This window comes from Mobula hypostoma, chromosome 10, assembly GCF_963921235.1.
Source record: "Mobula hypostoma chromosome 10, sMobHyp1.1, whole genome shotgun sequence".
In the NCBI taxonomy this organism is placed as follows: domain Eukaryota; kingdom Metazoa; phylum Chordata; class Chondrichthyes; order Myliobatiformes; family Myliobatidae; genus Mobula; species Mobula hypostoma.
The window spans coordinates 112,930,039-112,949,805 of NC_086106.1; the positions used below are offsets into that span (position 1 = coordinate 112,930,039).

The 19,767-nt window shown below is 41.9% G+C and overlaps 1 protein-coding gene across 4 annotated transcripts in view; it reads left to right on the top strand.

Moving 5' to 3' along the window:
* col4a6 (collagen, type IV, alpha 6) overlaps nt 1–19,767 on the top strand; it is a 469,192-nt gene that overhangs the window by 393,265 nt on the left and 56,160 nt on the right. For all 4 annotated transcript variants that reach the window (XM_063061061.1, XM_063061062.1, XM_063061060.1 and 1 more), the window contains 2 exons: nt 5,383–5,550; nt 12,136–12,279. In XM_063061061.1, the coding sequence (XP_062917131.1) occupies nt 5,383–5,550; nt 12,136–12,279 (312 nt within the window). The remainder of the gene's footprint in view (nt 1–5,382; nt 5,551–12,135; nt 12,280–19,767) is intronic.

Below are 19,767 nucleotides of genomic sequence, written 5' to 3' on the forward strand. Positions count from 1 at the left end.
GATGGGCAGTAAGTACTTGTCTTACCAGTGACACTCTCACCCTGAAAACAAAGAAAAAATATGGACTAACTGAGGAAAATTTACTCTGCTGCACCTCGGGTACCAATGATGGAACTGGAGTTCCGTGGTTTGTTTTTTCAGGAAAGGTTAATGATGGTATTTTCTTTGACACCTTCTGATTAGATTCCAGGTCTGTGGTTATATGTCCTATTGCGGGGAAGGGATTAGTTTGTCATCTCTCAGTAATTTTTTAAAGGGAAATTCTTCCATTATTATTTGACTGTCTCTGTTCATTTGTTCACATTTGTTGTATTTCTGCATGTTTCTGTTTCATCTACCAAATTTCCATATCTGGGCTCAATCGAATCGGGTGTGGTCTCTACATGTAGGCTGTGAAGGTGAGAGGGACTTTGCGTAGCTTAAAGCAAACTGACTTAACCCACCTGCTTCATAAAGCCGAAGTCCTTGCTGCCTATGCGTTCTGCCTATAGAGTGGAGCCCGCTTATTATCAGCTTTTAATTACAGTTTCAACACTTCTTTTGTGGGGGAGGTGCATACTCTTTCAGTCGATCAGAGAAAGTCCAGTCTTCACAGTTCCAGGACAAGAGGGGTTGTAACAGAGTGAGGTGGGCACTTAGGTCAAGTTGAGGGGACTGCCACGATGAGTATTTCAAACCTGTGGAAGATGACTGAGGAAGAAACAATGTTGCTTTACGGGTAGGAGTACATAGCTAAAGAAAAGGATCCTTTTATTTACGCAAACACGAGGAATTCTGCAGATGCTGGAAATGCAAGTAACACACATCAAAGTTGCTGGGGAACGCAGCAGGCCAGGCAGCATCTCTAGGAAAAGGTACAGTCAACGTTTCGGGCCGAGATCCTTCGTCAGGACTCTACCTCTTCCTAGAGATGCTGCCTGGCCTGCTGCGTTCACCAGCAACTTTGATGTATGTTGCTTGATCCTTTTATTTACCTCTGCAACTGACTTCTTAAAATCAGACAACCTTCCTGACCGTAACCTTGTGGGAATCAGTACATCCTCCATACCTCTCCTTACACCCTGATATGAAGATTACCCCCATCATTTGGAATTAAATAACAAAATCATAATACACCAATATTTTTCCAAGAAAATGAGCAGGCTCCACTGTAATCATGCTTCCGGCTAAAACTGTGGTTGGTCAGCCATGGCAGTGAGCATTTCTTGTAAATTAACATGGATAAATTGCTGCCAGACTGTTGATGTGACACTTGTTTGCAAATTGCCCTGGCTTCTTAACATAATGGCTTAAATATTTGTGTTAGTATTAGCAATGTCTGATCGGGTGATATTCATGCTCATTCTTATCAATAATTTGCTTTTTATGACTTATAAGTTATTGTTTCTATATCTAATCTACTTATATAAAGTTCCTAGACTGCCTGACTTTAAATGTGATTTTTTTTCCACCCATTGAACAGATGAGCAGGTCCTGCCCCTTTACAGTTAGCAAGTTTGACATGTAATAAGCTATCCTCAGAATCAGAATCAGGTTTATTATCACTGACACAGTCATGAAACTTGTTGTTTTGTGGTGGCAATATAGCGCAGGGCATAAAAAAATTTCTCTTAAATTACCATAAGAAATGAAATTAAAATAAATAGTGTTCACCGGTTCAGGGAACGTTCAGAAATCAGTGGGTGTTAGGGAAGAAGTTTCTCCTAAAACACTGAATGTGTGTCGTCAAGCTCCTCCCTGATGGCAGTAATGAGGAGAGGCCACGTCCGGGATGGTGAGTATCTTTAGAAGATGTCCTCAGTGGTAGGGAGGCTTGTGCCTGTGATGGAGCTGGCTGAGGCGACAACCCTCTGTAGCCTCTTTCAACTCTCAGTTTCCATGTTAGAGGAAACTTAGTGCTGTCTTAGCGGTTCCTGTTTTGTGGGTGCAATTGAGCTCAGAGGCTGATACCGAGGACCAGCCATAAAGGATACAGAACTCTGGAGTTCTAATACAAGGCTATGCGGTGTTCACCAGCTGTACTTGTCTTGATCCTTGGGGTGCGTTTGGTTATTTCATCCAGTGGAAGGTGTTTCTGTTTTAAACAATAACAGTGCTCCTAGATTGATCATCTAACAGCTGCTTTCCTTCACTAAACTGGAAGAACTTTTAAACGGTGGCTTGGCATTACCTTTCATAAAGTTTAAGCTACATGGGAGATGGCTGAAAACCCAAAAATAACAGATTCTGGGAATCTGAAATAACAAATAAAAGGGCCATAAAAACCCAGCAGGTCAGCCTGCATTTGCAGAGAGTTTAAGATCTGGAACCTCTCATTAGACTCTTTTTGGCTGTCATTCCTAATTTCCACCCTCTATCCTTCATCATCCCGAGAACAATAATATTGCGCTAACTCTATCACAGATGGCAGTGATCAGCCCGAGAGTTACTGTTAATGTGTGAAACTGCACAGTGAGTGTTGCAACATGAAGTGAGCTTAATTCCTTCGTCCTCCAATAGTCTCATATTCTACTAGTATGATGCTCAGGACATCTCCCTGTTGATCAGGATCAAACCTGGAGTCTTCTGATTTTGTGCAACCAAAATGCACATCAAGCGTATCGCAGGGGTGGGAGCTATTACAGTGCCAGCGACCCTGGTTCAGTTCCCATCGCTGTCTCTAAGAGTTTGTACATGGGTTTCCTCCTGGTGCACCTGTTTCCTCCCACATTCTAGAGATGGATAGGTTAGTAGGTTAATTGAGTGCTGCTCGCTCATTAAACTAGAAGGGTCTGTTACCATGCTCTGTCTCTAAATCTAAAAAACATTTTAATTTACCTGCTGAGCCCTCGTAGAGCTTTCTGTGCAGGCAACAGTATAAGAAATGAAGAGAAATCCTAATCTTGCAGGATTTTTTACAATTCGAAAGAAATCACAAGCAAATTGAGGAGCAATTTTCCAACTTTATGTCCCATACTTTGTTTGCCAAGAGCATATATCAGATTTTCAGTGATACACAACATCTATTGGTGAACAGGAAATCAGAAAACAAACCGTTTAATTTTTTTTTACCTTGGGGCTTTTACCATGCAATTTTGAGTACAGAGTGGAAGCTCATTACACTGGGGCACAGCTGCCAAGTTGTAATTATAATGTTATAGTCCTATCGCCAAATAATATTCCCAACCGAATATTTGTCTTCATTTCAAAATGTTAATTTCAAAGCCACATTATGCATAATTCAACATGACAGAATTTGACGGAAGTTCCAGAAAGCACCTTCCTTCATTCAGTTTGCGAAATTTTGTCCAACCTATCTCCTTGTCCCCCAGGTGTATGATTCAATGCATTTTCAGGGATGATTGTTGAAGCCCTCCGTTGGTTGAGATAGGCCTTGGATATCATGTCCTAGATGTCTATGTGATACACAAGCCTGGGCAGTGCGATATGGAGAGCAAGCTGTTGCCCATGCAGCAGGCTCCCCTCTCCATACAGCTAATAGATCCAAGCGAACAGCGGAGACTGATATAGCTACCACCAGAGACATTGCAGGAGTTGCTAATCAGCATTGAACTCAATGTTGGACTGCTTCAGGGACGACTCCAGCTCCAGGTGTTTCTTTGGGTTTACTCCTGAAGCCTTCCCCATGAACGGGTATAGCTGCAGAGTAGCAGAGGTTTGAAATAGCATTTTCCTTCTCTTAGATGAGCTCCCAACCACAGCTGATGAGCCCCATCTGCCCAAAATGACTTGTTTTAACGTTCCAGCCCATTCTCTTGTCAGTAGAAACAGTTCTGCCAGGCTTACTAGCTAACCCACATGTGAAAGCTGGGCTTGGTTGTAGGAGGCTATTTGAGATGCAAGTTATTGGGATCATTTAATAGAAGGGGCTAAGCTCCACCAGCTATGACAACATGAGGAACCAGACATCTGTCAGTTGGAAGACAAGCAGTTGTCCAATAATACAAATGTTAAATTGCCTCTTGAGATAACCCTTAATCTGGGAACTCCATCTGTTTCAGTAGGGTGGAGTGAGAGCTAAGGGATGGTCATGCAGTACTTGATGTTCTTAGCATTCAGTAGTGACAGGCGATCGTAAAAAAGATACACAAGATGAGTAAGTACACCCGATGAGTAAGTACACCCTTGCTTGGATCCAGAGTGGCTGCTACATCTGAGTGCACCAGATATCAGCTAGTGACTTGTAGTTAGTTTGCTGAATTTAAGGAATCCAGATAAATAAATTCCTGAAGTCATCAAAAAGACCAAACAGTAGCTATATTTTGTGCATTTTGGAGGACTTATGAATCCATCTCACTGATTTTGATGATGTCAAATCAAGACAACCTTTATAGGATGTACTTCATCTATGTCCACGGGTAGTCTGACCTTACTGTAAAGTCATTTGGGTACCTCCCGCTTTCAAGGTGATCTACCTTCAGTGTCAGCTCGGGAAAAATGCAAATGGCAATGCAAGATGTGATTAGCAAGGAAGCTGTAGGGATGATAAACTGCATTGGGTCCTTATCCTCACAAAACGCTTGCAATATGGTCTTTCCATAACCATCACTGAGTGGTATTTGCACAAAATTTTAGTGACATTGTTCAGTCTGAGGGAGAGGGCATCCAGGCAGTCAGTATTCTCAGTAAAAGAAAACCACTATGGTATTGTAATTGATGGAGACAAAAGAGACTGCAGATGCTGGTATTTGGAACAAAAAACCCCCACAAACTACTGGAGGAACTCAGTTGCTCAGCAAAAGAAAACCAAAGCTGAACCAAAAGTAATTTTAAAGAATTCAAGCCCCATATATACTTGTTATTTTGGTATGGATTCTGTTTGAACATGAGTTTGAACCATTTTGAATTTTCCATTATGGAATTATATCAGTAAAACCAAGCGCTCCCAGGTTTCAGCTCAGGTCGGTTGAGCAAGGTGATGTCCTCAGAGGTAATGCTGAATGCGAGGCCACAGGAGAGGTCAGAGGTGGGAGGGAGAAGAAAAGCTCTCAAAGGTTAGTGAGAATATATGTGAGCTTTGGGGAGGGTAGGAATAGACTCTATTGTCAACACTCACTCAGTTTCCACATAACTAGAGACTACTGTGTAAAATGTTGTAGGATGGTTGGAAACTTCAATACCATAGACTAAATGCAGGCTAGAACACCCGGACATGACAGGAACTGCACTGAATTTTCCATCATGCTGACTAGGAAGCAGGAGGGCACTAATAGGCAAAAAGAAAAGAGAGTGAATTTGTCACCACAGTACATGCTAACCTCATAACCAGTAAAGAGCAACCAAATTGCTGAATGTGTTCGTTGCTTTGTCAGAGCCAAAATGATGCTTTCACACCTTCCTGGCCAAGGTTTGACATTAAAAGATGAATTGACCTTCTTGCAGGTTTTCCAGGGCAAAAAGGATTCCCGGGAGACCGTGGACCTTCAGGGCCTTCTGGTATGAAGGGATTCCCAGGAGTGTCAGGAAACCCAGGTTTCCCTGGGCAACCAGGCCCCCCAGGTCGTCCAGGAGAGCCTGGTATCACTGGTTATTTCCGACCTGGACCTAAAGGTACTCTGTTTTCCTTTATTAAAATTGTTGATTGTTATTTTGCAAGAGTGTCTTTGTTTTTGTCTTTTGACACCGAGACAGTGCAAGATGGGCATCAGCAAATTGGCAAAGAGCCTTGCTTCTTATCAGAACAAGAGATTTAAGCAATGTATCAGAATGCTCGCCTTGACTATCAGAACATGGAGGAACAATCGCGAAGTCCCCACATCTCCCAATGATCCTTTGATCTCAGTATCTAAAGCTGACCTGTGTGCTGCCTTCAAGAGAGTGAATCCAAAAACAGCATCCAGACTGGATGGGGTACCTGGCTGCTGAAGTCATGTGCTGACCAAGCGGCTGGTGTGTTCACTGATATCTTTAACATCTTACTTCAGCAGTATGTGGTCCCCAACTATTTCAAGCAGGCTCCAATTATACTGGTGCCCAAGTTGAGCGTGGTGATCTGTCTCAATGACTAGTGCTCAGCTGCAGTTCTGTCCACAGCGATGAAGTGTTTTGAGAGGCTGGTGATGAAATATTTATCAGCTCCTGCCTGAGAGGCAACTTGAACCACTCCAATATGCCTACCGGAGCAACAGGTCCACAGCAGATGGCATCTTATTGGCTCCTCACACAACCCTAGACAGCAAAGACGCGTGCATCAGGATGATCTTTATGGATTACTGCTCAGCATTTAATACCATGATCCCCTCAAAACTTATCAATAATCTCCACTTTTTCCCTCCAGTCCTGCTGAAGGATTTCGGCCCAAAACCTCAACTGTGTTTTTTTCCATAGATGCTGCCTGGCCTGCTGAGTTCCTCCAGCAATTTTTGTGTGCTGCTCGGATTTCCAGCATCTGCAGATTTTCTCCTGTTTGCAATAAGCTCCAAGAGCTTGCCCTGAATACCTCCTTGTGCAATTGGATTCTGTATTTCCTCACCTGTAGACCCCAATCCATTCAGATTGGCAAGAACACATCTTCCACGATCTTCATCAGCACAGGTGCACCATGGGGCTCTATGCTTAGACCCCTTGCTCGACTTGCTTTACATCTATGACTGTGTGGCTAAGCACAGCTCCAACACAATGTTCAAGTGGCCAAATAAAAAGTGGTGATGAATCAGCATACAGGAGGGAGATTGAAATTTTTGCTGAGTGATGTCATAACCACAACCTCTCACTCAGTGTCAGCAAGGCCAAGGAACTGATTGTAGACTTCAGGAGAGGGTACCAGAGGTCCATGAGCCAGTCCTCAGAGGTAGAGAGGGTTAACAACTTTAAGTTCCTTGGTGTTACTGGTTCAGAGGACCTGCCCTGGACCCAGCAAGTAAAAGCAATTACGAAGAAAGCACAACAGTGCCTCTACTTCTTTAGGAGTCTGTGCAGATTTGGCACATCATCAAAAGCTCTGACAACTTACTATAGAAAGTGTAGTGAAGAATGTAGTGATTGGCTGTTTCATGGCCTAGTATGGAAACACCAATGCCTTTAAACAGAAAATCCATGGATTTGGCCTGTACAACACAGATAAAGCCCTCCCAATGACTGAGCACATCTCCATGAAACACTGTCTTAGGAAATCTGCATCCATTATCAGAGATCCTTACCATCCGGGCCTTGCTCTTTTCTCACTGCTGCCATCAGGTAGAAGTTACAAGAGCCTCAGGACTCACACCACCAGGTTCAGGAACAGTTACTACCCCTCAACCATCAGACTCATGAACAAAAGGTGTCACCACAGTTCGGATATGGCCCAAGTGTGGAGTGAGAGACACTGAAGCAGGTCGATAGTTCACAGACTTTAAATCGAAAAAGGGAAAATTAAACAATAAACGCAAGGCCAAACAGGGCCGTTAACTAAAACTTTCAAAAGGGAAACGAAGCCTACTCTGCGGCTGAAAAGAATATCCAAGCATTAAAGAAATATTGCTAGTCTCCAGAGTCAGTTGATTTTGAAAGTCCAATGGCTCAGAGAAGGCCGAATGCAAAACAGCAGTGAAGCTTAGCTATGCTCTGTCCAAGTCTTAACAAGCACAATGATGACAAGAATGGAGTTAAATACTATCACGATTAAATAATAATTACCTGACATGTGCAGATTCACAAGCACAATTGCCGCATCTACTGGGTTGCCGAATCCATGGTTGTGACAAAAGGGATTAACTACACTCACTTGCCCATCCATTGAGATGTTCCCACAACTATGATCTCACTTTAAGTACTCTTTATGTTGTTATTTCATGTTCTCGTTATTTATTGCTATTTATTTATATCTGCATCTGCATAGTTTATTGTCTTCTGGTAGATCTTTCATTAATCCTGTTATAGTTACTGTTCTTAGATTTGCTGAGTTTGCCTGCGGAAAAATGAATCTCAGGGTAGTATGTGATGACATCTATGTAATCTGATAATAAAATCTACTTTGAACTTTGCAATGCTGCAATATTTCCAGCAACCAACAACAAAGTTGAGTTTTAAACCCAACCCATCTCAAGATTCCCACTCACAAGATCACTTGAGTCACTACAACTCTAAGATTAATGTAAGACATTGGAGTTGGATTGTAATTCATTTTGAAACTGTAGTTGTCCAACTGACTCTGATACAAAGGGCCTGATGGAGAAACTTTCTCTGCCTCTCCCAGAGTCTCTCCCGGATGCTGCTGCAACTCCACATTTGACTTGCATTCCCAGTAAAATAGAAGTTTCATTGTACACCAACATTATAAGCAACACACACAAAATGCTGAAGGAACTCAGCAGACCAGGCAGTATCAATGGAAAGGAGTAAACAATCGACTCTTCGAGCTGAGACCCTTCCTCAGGACAGGGACCCTTCATCAGGCCTGCTGAGTTCCTCCAGCATTGTCTGTTTCCATAGATACTGCCAGGCCTGCTGAATTCCTCTAGCATTTTGTGTGTTGCTTGGATTTCCAGCCTTTGCAGGTTTTCTCTTGTTTGTGACCAACATTATAAGTGTTGGTTCACATGCATTTACTATCAGTCTTGTCTTGAAATCTACCGGAGAACTATTATCATTAGAAATACTAATCTTTTCAATGGAACAGTGCTAAGTTACTGATGGTAATTTCTGTTGCGAACTTGCCATCTGGATCTGCAGAACTAAAGATGTTAAAGTTCTTTCAAGTGTTTCTGAGGAATTTTCCTATCTTTCATTTTTGATCACTTCGCTTAGGGAATTGGCTAATCCCAGAATTCAGTTGGTTGGGTACACATATTTTGACCCTTACAACATTTAAAAAGAACCTGATTCCAAGAGTGAACCAGATTTCATCTTATGGAGGGATTCAGATCTGTAGCCCTTTGTGAGGGAATACAGATGGATCAGACACAAGAATGACCTGGAACATTAAGAATAAAAGTCATTAAAAGACAACAGTGGAGTAAATTTTGTGGCAAATGGTACTTTGACTTTGCCATACAACATATCAGAATCAGAATCAGAAGCAGGTTTAATATCACAGACATATAGTATCCTGTGAAATTTGTTAACTTAGCAGATGCAATAAATGCAATACATGATAATTTAGAAAAAAATAAGTAAGTCAATTATAGCAAGTATATATATATGTGTATATTAACAGTTAAATTAAATATAGTGCAAAAACAGAAAATGACATAAAACAATGTGAGGTAGTGTTCATGGGTTTAATGTCCATTTAGAAATTGGATGACAAAGGGGACGAAGCTGTTCCTGAATCACTGAGTGTGTGCCTTCAGGCTTCTGTACCCCCTTCTTGATGGTAACAATAAGAAGAGGGCATATTCTGGGTGATGGGGGTCCTTAATAATGGACACTGAGGCACTGCTCCTTTTCAATGTCTTGGATACTACGGAGGCTAGTACCCATGATGAAGCTGACTAACTTAACAACTTTCTGTAGCTCCTTTTGATTCTGTGCAGTAGCCCACCCACCCAAACCACCCCCCCCCCATACCAGACAGTGATACAGCCTGTCAGAATGCTCTCCACGGTACATCTATAGAAGTTTTCTAGAGTTTAAGGTGACAAGCCAAATCTCCTCAAACTCCAAATGAAATGTAGCCACTGTCTTGCCTTCTTTATAGCTGCACTGACATGTTGGGACCAGGTGAGAGCTACAGACCTTGACACCCAGTAACTTGAAATTGCTCACTCTCTCCACTTCTGATCCCATTATGAGGATTGATTCGTGTTCCTTCATCTTACCCTTCTTGAAGTCCACAATCAGCTATTTGGTCTTACTGATGTTGAGTCCAAGGTTGTTGCTGCAGCATCTTTCAACTAGCCGATATATCTCGCTCCTGTACTCCCTCTGATCTCCATTTAAGATTCTGCCAACAATGGTTATATCATCGGTAAACTTACAGATGGACTCTGAGCTATATCTAGCCATACGGTCATGGGAATGGAGAGAGTGGAGCAGTGGGCTAAGCACACACCACCCCCCCCCCCCGCCGAGTATGCCATTGTTGATCGTCAGCGAGGAGGAGGTATCATCAACAATCCTCACAGACTGTGGTCTTCTGGTTAGGAAATCGACGATCCAATTGCAGAGGGAGGTATAGACCTGTTGTGGCGATAGGCAAGTTGCAGTGGGTCCAGGTCCTTGCTGAGGCAGGAGTTGGTTCTAGTCATGACCAACCTCTAAAAGCAATTCATCACTGTAGATGTGAGTGCTACTGGACGACAGTCACTTAAGACAGCTCACACTACTCTTCTTGGGCACTGGTATAATTGTTGCCCTTTAAAAGCAGATGGGAACTTCTGAACGTAGCAGTGAGAGGTTGAAAATGTCCTTGAATACTCCCACCAGATGGTAAGCACATGTTTTCAGAGCATTACCAGGTACTCCATCAGGGCCTGCCACCCTGCAGGAGTTCACCCTCTTGAGAGATAGTCTGACATAGGCCTCTGAGACAGAAATCACAGGGCCAGCAGGTGCAGCAGGGATCTTCACAGCTGTAATTATATTCTCCCTTTCAAAGTGGGCATAGAAGGTGTTGTGCTCATCTGGTAGTGAAGTATCACTGGCATTCATGCTATTGGGTTTGGTTTTGTAGGAAGTAATGTCCTGCAAACCCTGCCAAAATTGACATGCATCCAATGTTGCCTCCAACTTCTCTCGGAATTGTTTCTTTGCTCTTGAAATAGCTCTCCTTACGTCATACTTGGTTTTCTTATACAGACCTGGATCGCCAGATTTAAATGCCACAGATCCAGCCCTCAGCAGACGATGAACCTCCAGGTTCATTCACAGCTTTTGGTTTAGGAATGTACGCAAGTTTTCTTTGGCACACACTCATCCACATAGATTTTAATGAAGTTGTGAACAACTGCAGCATATTCATCCAAATTCGAAGATGAATCCCTGATACAGCTCAGTCCGATTCAAAGCAGTCCTGTAAGAGCTCCTGTGCTTCCCTTGTACATACCTTCTTGGTCCTCACAATTGGTGCTGCAGTCTTCAGTCTCTGCCTATACCTCGGGAATATAAGTACAGCCAGGTGATCAGACTTTCCGTAGATCCATTGAATATCATGACCATTGGAATTGCCTGTCTTTAAAAATGGAAACCTCTTGGAAATGTTGGGCTGTCATCCCACAAGGTAATTTGGAAGATAATTTATTTAGAGATCCAGTGTGGGACAGGGCCTTCTGGTGCTACAAGCTGCACCACCCAGCAAAATACCTATTTAACATTAGCAGGACAATTTACAATGACCAATTAACCTAGCAACTGGGATTACTTGGACTGTGGGAGGAAATGGGAGCACTCAGATTAAACCTATCTGATTCATGGAGAGAACGTACAAACGTCCTACAAATGGCGCTGGAATTTAACTCTGAACTTCACCACGCCCCGAGCTGTAATAGCGTCACACTAACTACTAAGCTACCATGACACCGTAAGGCGCTTCAGAAGTACATATTTTTAAATTATATTTTACAAAAATACGAAGTGAGTAAGATGCAGTGGTTTGGAAATAAAGTCACAACCTACTTCGTGTTTTCTTCAACACAGGAGAATCCGAAGATGCTGGAAAACTTGAGCAATGCTTACAAAATGCTCGAGGCTGCTTGCCTTGCTGAATTCATCCAGCATTTTGTATGTGTTACATGTTTTTAAGTCTTTTTGGTGTTCAGCCCTTCTCAGAATTGTACGTGGTTTGTAGAAAGATATGAGCAAAAAAACTGCATTTTGCTCCTTCACTTGTGATCTTATCCCTGTCTCTGAGCAACTTGAGAACTGGAGATTAAAAGAGCCCTGTAACTAGGTAGATTACATTTCCTGGAAGATTCCATTCACCAGGTGTACTTTACTGATTTTAAATAATTGTTAGGTTCCCCAACCAAATTAAAATCAAATCTTCATAAAAACTAAAATTAGTGAAAAAACTCTTGGACCAGAGCAGAAAGGGAATAATTACCACAGATAGAGAATAATCGCCGCAGTTTGTACTTGGCTGATTCTGGAGGGTTCAGGAATATGTAATCATGTTGTTTTGATTTCAACCTTTACTGACATAACTTTACGATGCTTTAAGTGTGGCGCGGCATGAAAATTATGTTGCTTATTATTTTATGTCTTGAACTGGTGCAGGTGAAGAAGGGTGCCATGGTGTGATTGGATTTCCAGGAATGCCAGGCCCTCCAGGCCTGCCTGGATTTGATGGAAGGAAAGGAGAAACTGGCAGCCCAGGAAGACCAGGCTACCCAGGCTCCCCGGGCAGGACTGGAGAGAAAGGTGAATGTCCAATCGCAACTGTAATACTATATTATACTGTAGATTGAAACCCCTTCTTGTGGGGTTGGGAGGGATCTTTTGATGGGAGGAATCATTTTAGACCATAAGATATAGGAGCAGAACTAGGCCTTTTGATTCATTGAGTCTGTTCCGCTATCTCATCATGGCTGATCCTTTTTGCCTCGCAGACCCAGTTCCCTGCCTTCTCCCCATATCTCTTCATACCCTGACTAATCAAGAATCTATGAACCTCTGACTTAAGTATACCCAATGGCTTGGCCTCCACAGCCATCTGTGGCAACAAATACCACAGATTCACCACTCTCTGGCTTAGGAAATTCCTCCTCATCTCTGTTTTAAAAGATTACCCCTCTTTTCTGAGGATGTGTCCTCTGGTCTTAGACACCCACCACTATAGGAAACATCCTCTCCACATCCACTATGTATAGGCTATTCAACATTCAATAGGTTTCATAGAAGTCACCGCTTATTCTTCTGTATTCCAGTGAGTAGAGACCCAGAGCCATCAAACGCTTTTCATATGATAAGCCTTTCAATCCTGGAATCATTTTCATGAATCTCCTTTGAATCTTTTCCAATGTCAGTATATCCTTTCTTAGATAAGTGGCCCAAAACTGCTCACAATACTCCATCTGAGGCCTCATCAGTGCTTTATAAAGCTTTAACATTACATCCTTACTTTTATATTCTAGTCCTCTCAAAATGAATGCTAAGATTGCATTTGCCTTCCTCACCATCAACTCAATCTGCAAATTAGCCTTTAGAGAATCCTGCACAAGGACTCCCAGATCTTTTTACACCTCAGATTGCTGAATCTTCTCTCCATTTAGAAAATAGTCTATGCTTTTATTTCTTGGTGCATGACTAAAGTGCATGACCATACACTTCCCAACACTGAATACCATCTGCCAGTTCTTCACCCATTTTCTAAATCTGTTTAAATCATTCTGTAGCCTCTCTGCTTCCTCAAAACCACCTGCCCCTCTGCCTATCTCTATACCATCCGCAAACCTGGCCACAAAGCTATCAAATTATTCATCCAAGTCATTGACATATACTGTAAAAAGAAGCAGTCCCAACACAGGCACCTGTGGAACACACTCGTCACCAGCAGCCAACCAGTAAAGGCTCCCTTTATTCCCACTCTTTGCCTCCTGCCAAACAACCAATGTTAATATCTTTTCCTGTAATACCATGGGCTCTTAGCTTATTAAGCAGCTTGATATGTGGCATCTTGTCAAAGTATACAACATCCACCAATTCATTTCTGTCTATCCTGCTTGCTATTTCTTCAAAGAATACGAACAGATTTGTCAGGCAATATCTTCCCTTAAGGAAACTATACTGACTTTGGCCTATTTCATCATGTGCCCCGAGTACCCCAAAACCACATCCTTAACAATCAACTCCAACATCTTCCCAACCACTGATGTTAGAATAACTGGCCTATAATTTACTTTCTTTTGCCTCTCTCCCTTCTTGAAAAGTGGAGTGACATTTACAATTTTCCAGATTTCCAGAACCTAGTGATTCTTGAAAGACCATTACTAATGCCTCCAGAATCTCTCAAGTCACCTCTTTCAGAACCTTGGGGCATACATCATTTTGTCCAGGTAACTTATCTACCTTCAGATCTTTCCGTTTCTCAAGATCCTTCCTATTAATGGGAAATCTCAAACTTCTGCCATACTGCTAGGGTTTTCCAGAATGAAATGGAGGACACCGGCAATATATTGTGGAATTAAATCATTTGAAGTTTTTTTGCTGAAGGTGCTTTCATTGATGGTTGAGGTTCATAGGCCTCCCAGTGTAAGGAATAGGTTTCCAGAAATTCAATTTCATAATCAAAATCAGAATCAGATTTATTATCACTGACATAGAGGTTGTTGTGAACTTTGTTACCTTGTGACAGCAGTTCAGTGCAAGACTTAAAAATTCCTGTGCATTACAAAACTAATAAATGAATAAATAGTGTGAAAGATGAAAAATGAGGACAGTGTTAGTCAACCATTCAGAAATCTAATGGGAGAGGGGAAGAAGCTGTTGCTAAAAGTGTGTGTCTTCAGTCTCCTGTTCCTTCCTATGGTAGTAATGAGGGAAGGAGTGTGTGTCCTGGACGGTGACGGTCCTTAGTGATGAATGCCACCTTCGTGAGACACCGCATTTAAAAATGTCCTTGGTGGTGAAGAGGCTTGTACCCATAATGGAGCTTACTGAGTCTGTAACCCTTTGCAGTCTCTTTTGATCCTGTGCATTGCCTGTCCCTTCTAATATAACACTTTTGAAAATTAACTTTACCTAGAGTGAAGTGTAATAACGGCCGCTTCCAAGTTAATTTGTGTCGTCACTGGAATTTGACATGGGACTTTCCAATGAGGTTCATTCGTGCTGCTGACAGGATTTCCAGATCACTCATGCCTGCAATAACAGTGTTCCCCATGCAGTGCTCCTTTTCAAGTTCGTTCAAGTTTACTGTCATTCAGCCGTACACATGTATGCAGCTAAATGAAACATCATTCCTCTGGGGCCAAGGTACAAAGCACAGCACAGCACATAAAATTTACAATCCAGCACATACGGTCACAAAATAATATAGTATAAATCCCTCAGTAGTATGGTTTGAAGATTGACAGTTTGACATAAAGTGTGAGTTTATGTGAGATATTATAATATTACTGGCACTCTGATAATACAACAAGCAGTCATATAAATATGTGAAACAGCATCAATAAAAGATGAAAAGTGACCGGTGCAGGATGAGAGTGTGTCTGTGAGTTGGGGAATGGGAGGGGAGGGGAAACGTCAGGGCATTTTGTAATATACTGGATTCCGGTTCATTGGTAAATCAGGGCAGCCACTTATTTGGGACAACTCTTAAAGGACAAAAAATAATCAGGAAAATAGCTGGGATTCCCTTAATTTATTTGGGACATTATGCCACTTAATTGGGGCAGGAGACTGTAGTTGAACAGTTTCTAACTAGCGCCAGTCATGGGCACTTGTGTAGACATCACACACTACACGTTTAGTGCGAACAGTTTTGAAATAACGCCAGTTGTGTGTGTTTGTCTTCAAAAAGCAGTGACTTTTGTCGGTGACATTTGGTGAAAAATATGCAGTTAGACAATTCAGAACCGTTTTGCTTACTGTGGGTTCAAGCATTCAGACTTGAAGATGCCAGAAACAGCTGGGGGTGTAAATGAAACAATTTTACTACATCAACAAGTTAGGAATGACGTAGTGTTTGAAGGCATTGACAATCATCTTGTATGTTACAGTGAAAGTGAAGATTTGGAGGATGTAATCATCAACAGCATTGTATTATGGCAGTCTATTATCTGTAGCAGATGTCTGTACTGATTTTGTTCATTTTCAATCAATCAAAAGAATGTAACAGTATTCACGCTACACAGATTCCTCCATATAGGAATGACAGTTTTATAATACTGTAGTGGTATTGTTAGTGTTCTATTTTGTTCTACATTTCATTTAAAAAAAACACTTTGTTACTCAGTTAAATGGTAGTTTGTCTTTTTTATACATTTTTAACTATTTCCATGAAACGTCTGCTAATTGGGGCAGCCACATAATTGGGCGAAAATGTTCTGGTCGTGATATATCCCAATTACCTGGAGTCCACTGTACTTCAAATAGCCAAGTTGCATTTGGAGAGGGAATAGAACACTTGTATTTCTGGCCATTGTGTGCAGCTCTGGTGCTGCATTACAGGAAGCATATAGAGCCTTTGGAGAGAGTGCACAAGAGGTTCACCAGGATGTTGCCTGGATTAGACAGCATTAGCTTGAAGAAGTTTGCACAAACTTGGATTGTTTGTTCTGGAGCATCAGAAACTGAGGAGTAACTTGACAGAAATATATAAACTTTTAGGCACAGATAGGGTAAATAATCAGAGCCTCAGTCCCAGGAAGGGAATTCAAAATGCTAGAAGATGCAGTTTAAGATGAGGGGGAAATTAAGGAGGATGCACGGGGCATGCTTTTTATTTGCACACATAGTGCTGGGTGTCTGGAATGTGCAGCTGGGAGCTGTTAGAAGCAAATATGATACATGGGTTTAAAATGCATATAACAGGCACATGACTTCGCATGAAATGGAGAGATAAATTGGTAAATTGGTTTATCATTGTCATATGTGCCAAGGTGCAGTGAAAATTTTGTTTTGAATCCCCTCCATAGAGATGATTTCATTAGCGGTGAGATAACAGAAGGAAAATTAAACGCAGAATCAAGTGTTACAGTCGCAGAGAAAGTACAGCACAGGCAGACAATAAGATGCAAGGCCATAATGATGTAGATCCCATTGTACTACAGTCTGTCCCATTTTACTACAGGACCATATTATTGTCTTGTAACAGCAGATAGAAGCTGTTCTTGACCCTCGTGGTATGTGCTTTCAGGCCTTTGTATCTTCAGCCTGAAGGTGGGTGTACAAATCCCTGCAGTTTTTTGTGATCACAGAGGCAGCAGTTGCTACACCAAGCCATGACACGAGATCCTTCCAGATCAGATCCTTTCTGTGGTGCGTGGATGAACATTGATGAGGGTCAAAGGGAACATGCCAAATTTCTTCAGCCCCTTGCTGGACATAGAGGCATGGGTGAGCTCTCTTGGCCATGGTGTCTACATGGTAGGACCAGGATAGGATACTGACTCCTAGGGACTTGAAGCTCTCAACCATCTCAACCTCAACACCACTGATCTAAACTGTAGTGCGTGTAACTGTAGTCCCTTTTCCTGAAGTCAGTGACCAGTTCTTCTGCTGGCATATGGAACATGTTCAGGAAAACTATAATTAGTTTAATTTGGCAAACGGTTAGCACAGATATTGTGGGTTGAAGGGCCTATTCCAGTGCTGGTTCAATGAGGCGGCTCTGCTATTCACTAAGATCATAGCGAAGGTGTAGATACCCCAGCATTTTTCACCTGCAAATCCAGGAGAAATCACTGAAAGTCTTCTAAATGAGCTCTGCACTGAAGTCTAGCTCTCTTCTGACAATTCGATCATTTATCTGCTGGACCCATTTAAATATGTAGACCAATCACTGATGACCCGACGCTGAAAGTTTAGAATCCCCCTTGCTCCAGGCTGCCTACACCTCACCTGTCCTTTATTCAAGAGGCCCTCCTGAAACCCTCTCCCTCTATAAGACCAATGTTGTGTTCCCATCTGTTAGCAAAATTCTGGCAGGTGAGCCAAGAATTAAATCTTCCTTGACATGGAGACGTCATTTTGTAGCTCACATTGCCCGGTTCTCACATCTGTCCCACCAGTCCAATGTCTGCACTCATATTAAAGTCATCAATGCAGATCTATTTAGATTGTTTAGGAAGGCAAATGTGAAATCCTTGAATGACAAGTACCAGGATCCTTGCCAGTTTTATTTACATTAATAAAACAAAACGATGAAACTATGTGTGTGCTACACACACCTGCCTTGCTGGTGTCTAATAAAGTCATAGGCATGGAGATGGGGTCTTCGGCCCATCTGCTCCATGCCAACAAAGATTCCTATCTCAGCTCACTTTTGGCCACATTTGCCTCATATCCCTCTGAACCTCTATCTGTCCAAGTGCCTTTTAATTGTTGTTAATGTACCTGCCTCAACCACTCTGAGAGCTCATTCCATATACTGATCATTCTCTGTGTGAAAAAGTGGCTCCTCAAGTTCCTATTACATCTCTTCCACTCACAAATCTATGCACTCGATTCCCTAATCCTGGGGAATATACTGTGACTGTTCAACTTGCCCATGCCCCTTGTGGTTTTTTATATCTCTGTAAGATCATCCCTAATTATCCAACACTCCAATGAAAAGGTCCCGACATTTTAAAGGTTACTTAAAAACTTGAGTCCAGGCAACATCGTAATAAATCTCCTCAGCGCTCTTTCCAGAGTAACGGCATCTTTCCAATGCAAGGTGACCATGGCAAACACATTATTTCAAATTTGGCCTCAGCAATGTCTTACACATTAGAGAATGAACAAGTCCACCCTCAAGCAAGAATCAATGCTTTTGAGTATGCGGAACATATTTAGCATAGTCCAGGCCCTTCAGCCCACAATATTGTGCGGACCTTTTAAACAAATCAAATCCTTCCCTCCTACATATCCCTCCATTTTTCTTTCATCCTATCTAAGACTTTCTTAAGTGCCCCCAATGATTCTGACTCTACCGCCATCCATGGCAGGCTGCTCCACACACACATCACCCTTGGTATATAAAAAAAAATCACCTCCAACATCTCCCTCATTCTTTCCTCCAATCACCTTAAAATTGTGCCTCTTCATTTTAGCCACTTCCACCATGGGAAAAGGTCTCTGACAATCCACGTGATCTGTGCCTCTTATCATCTTGTGCAGCTCTATCAAGTCATCTCTCACACTCATTCACTTCAAAGAAAAAAGCCCTGGCTTGCTCAACCTATCCCATGGCAAGAAGTGCATGAACTCAATAAATTACATGAAAGTCTATCACTTCATTCCTACTTTTGAGTGAATGAGTATTCTGATTGATTCCTCAGTGCTACATGTCAGGTGTATCACAATTTATTTTACAGCAACAGATGGTTGTGCAGCTTCCAAAGCATCTCATAACCAAATGTGATTGTCATAGTGATTTACTTCTGGATTGATTAATCAAAGCCAGCATGCTTTTTTCCAAAGACAGTGTTATCAGACTTAGTTAATAGCCCTTCGATGAAAGAACAAAGCAGGCCAACGATGAGGGAAATGCGGTAGGTATTAATGTGAACTTCCTGAAGGCATCTTGACAAGATATCAAGACTGAAAGCTATGGAATAAAATTAACTATTGCAGTTTGGGTAGAAAATTGACTGATTAACAAGAAGCAAAGCACTGTTATGAAAAAGGTTTTTTTGGACAGGAGGGAAGTAGTCAGTGGTGTTCCTTTAGGGTTGATACCTGAACCACTGCTGCAATTGAAATACATGAATGATTCAGATGTGTAAGTCAATTTCCAAATGATCTGATGGCACAAAATCTGGAGCCATAAATATTGGGAAAGTAATAGACTTCAGGCTGCTTGAACGGTGGTTATGTAACAGATGGAATTTAATGCTGAGAAAGGTGTTCCATTTCAGTAGAAACGTGAGAAATAGCAACATATCTGTGCATAGTTTGTTGGAAGCGGTAAGGCAGTTTGAGTCTCTTCATTCTATCTAGTCCAGGCTGACCTGTTTTATTTCACCTAGTCCCATCTACTGCTCCCGAACCATAGCCCACCACTGATAGTTCATTCCACTCTTGCAATCACCCTGAGTGAAGAAGTTTCCCCTCAGGCTCCCCTTAAATATTTCGCCTTTCATCCTGAAGCTATGACGCCTAGTCTAATCTCTGAACCTCAGTGGAAAAGAGTGCATGTATTTATCTAGTCAGTTTATTCTCATAATTCTGTATATTTCTGAAAGATCTCCCTTCATTTCCATG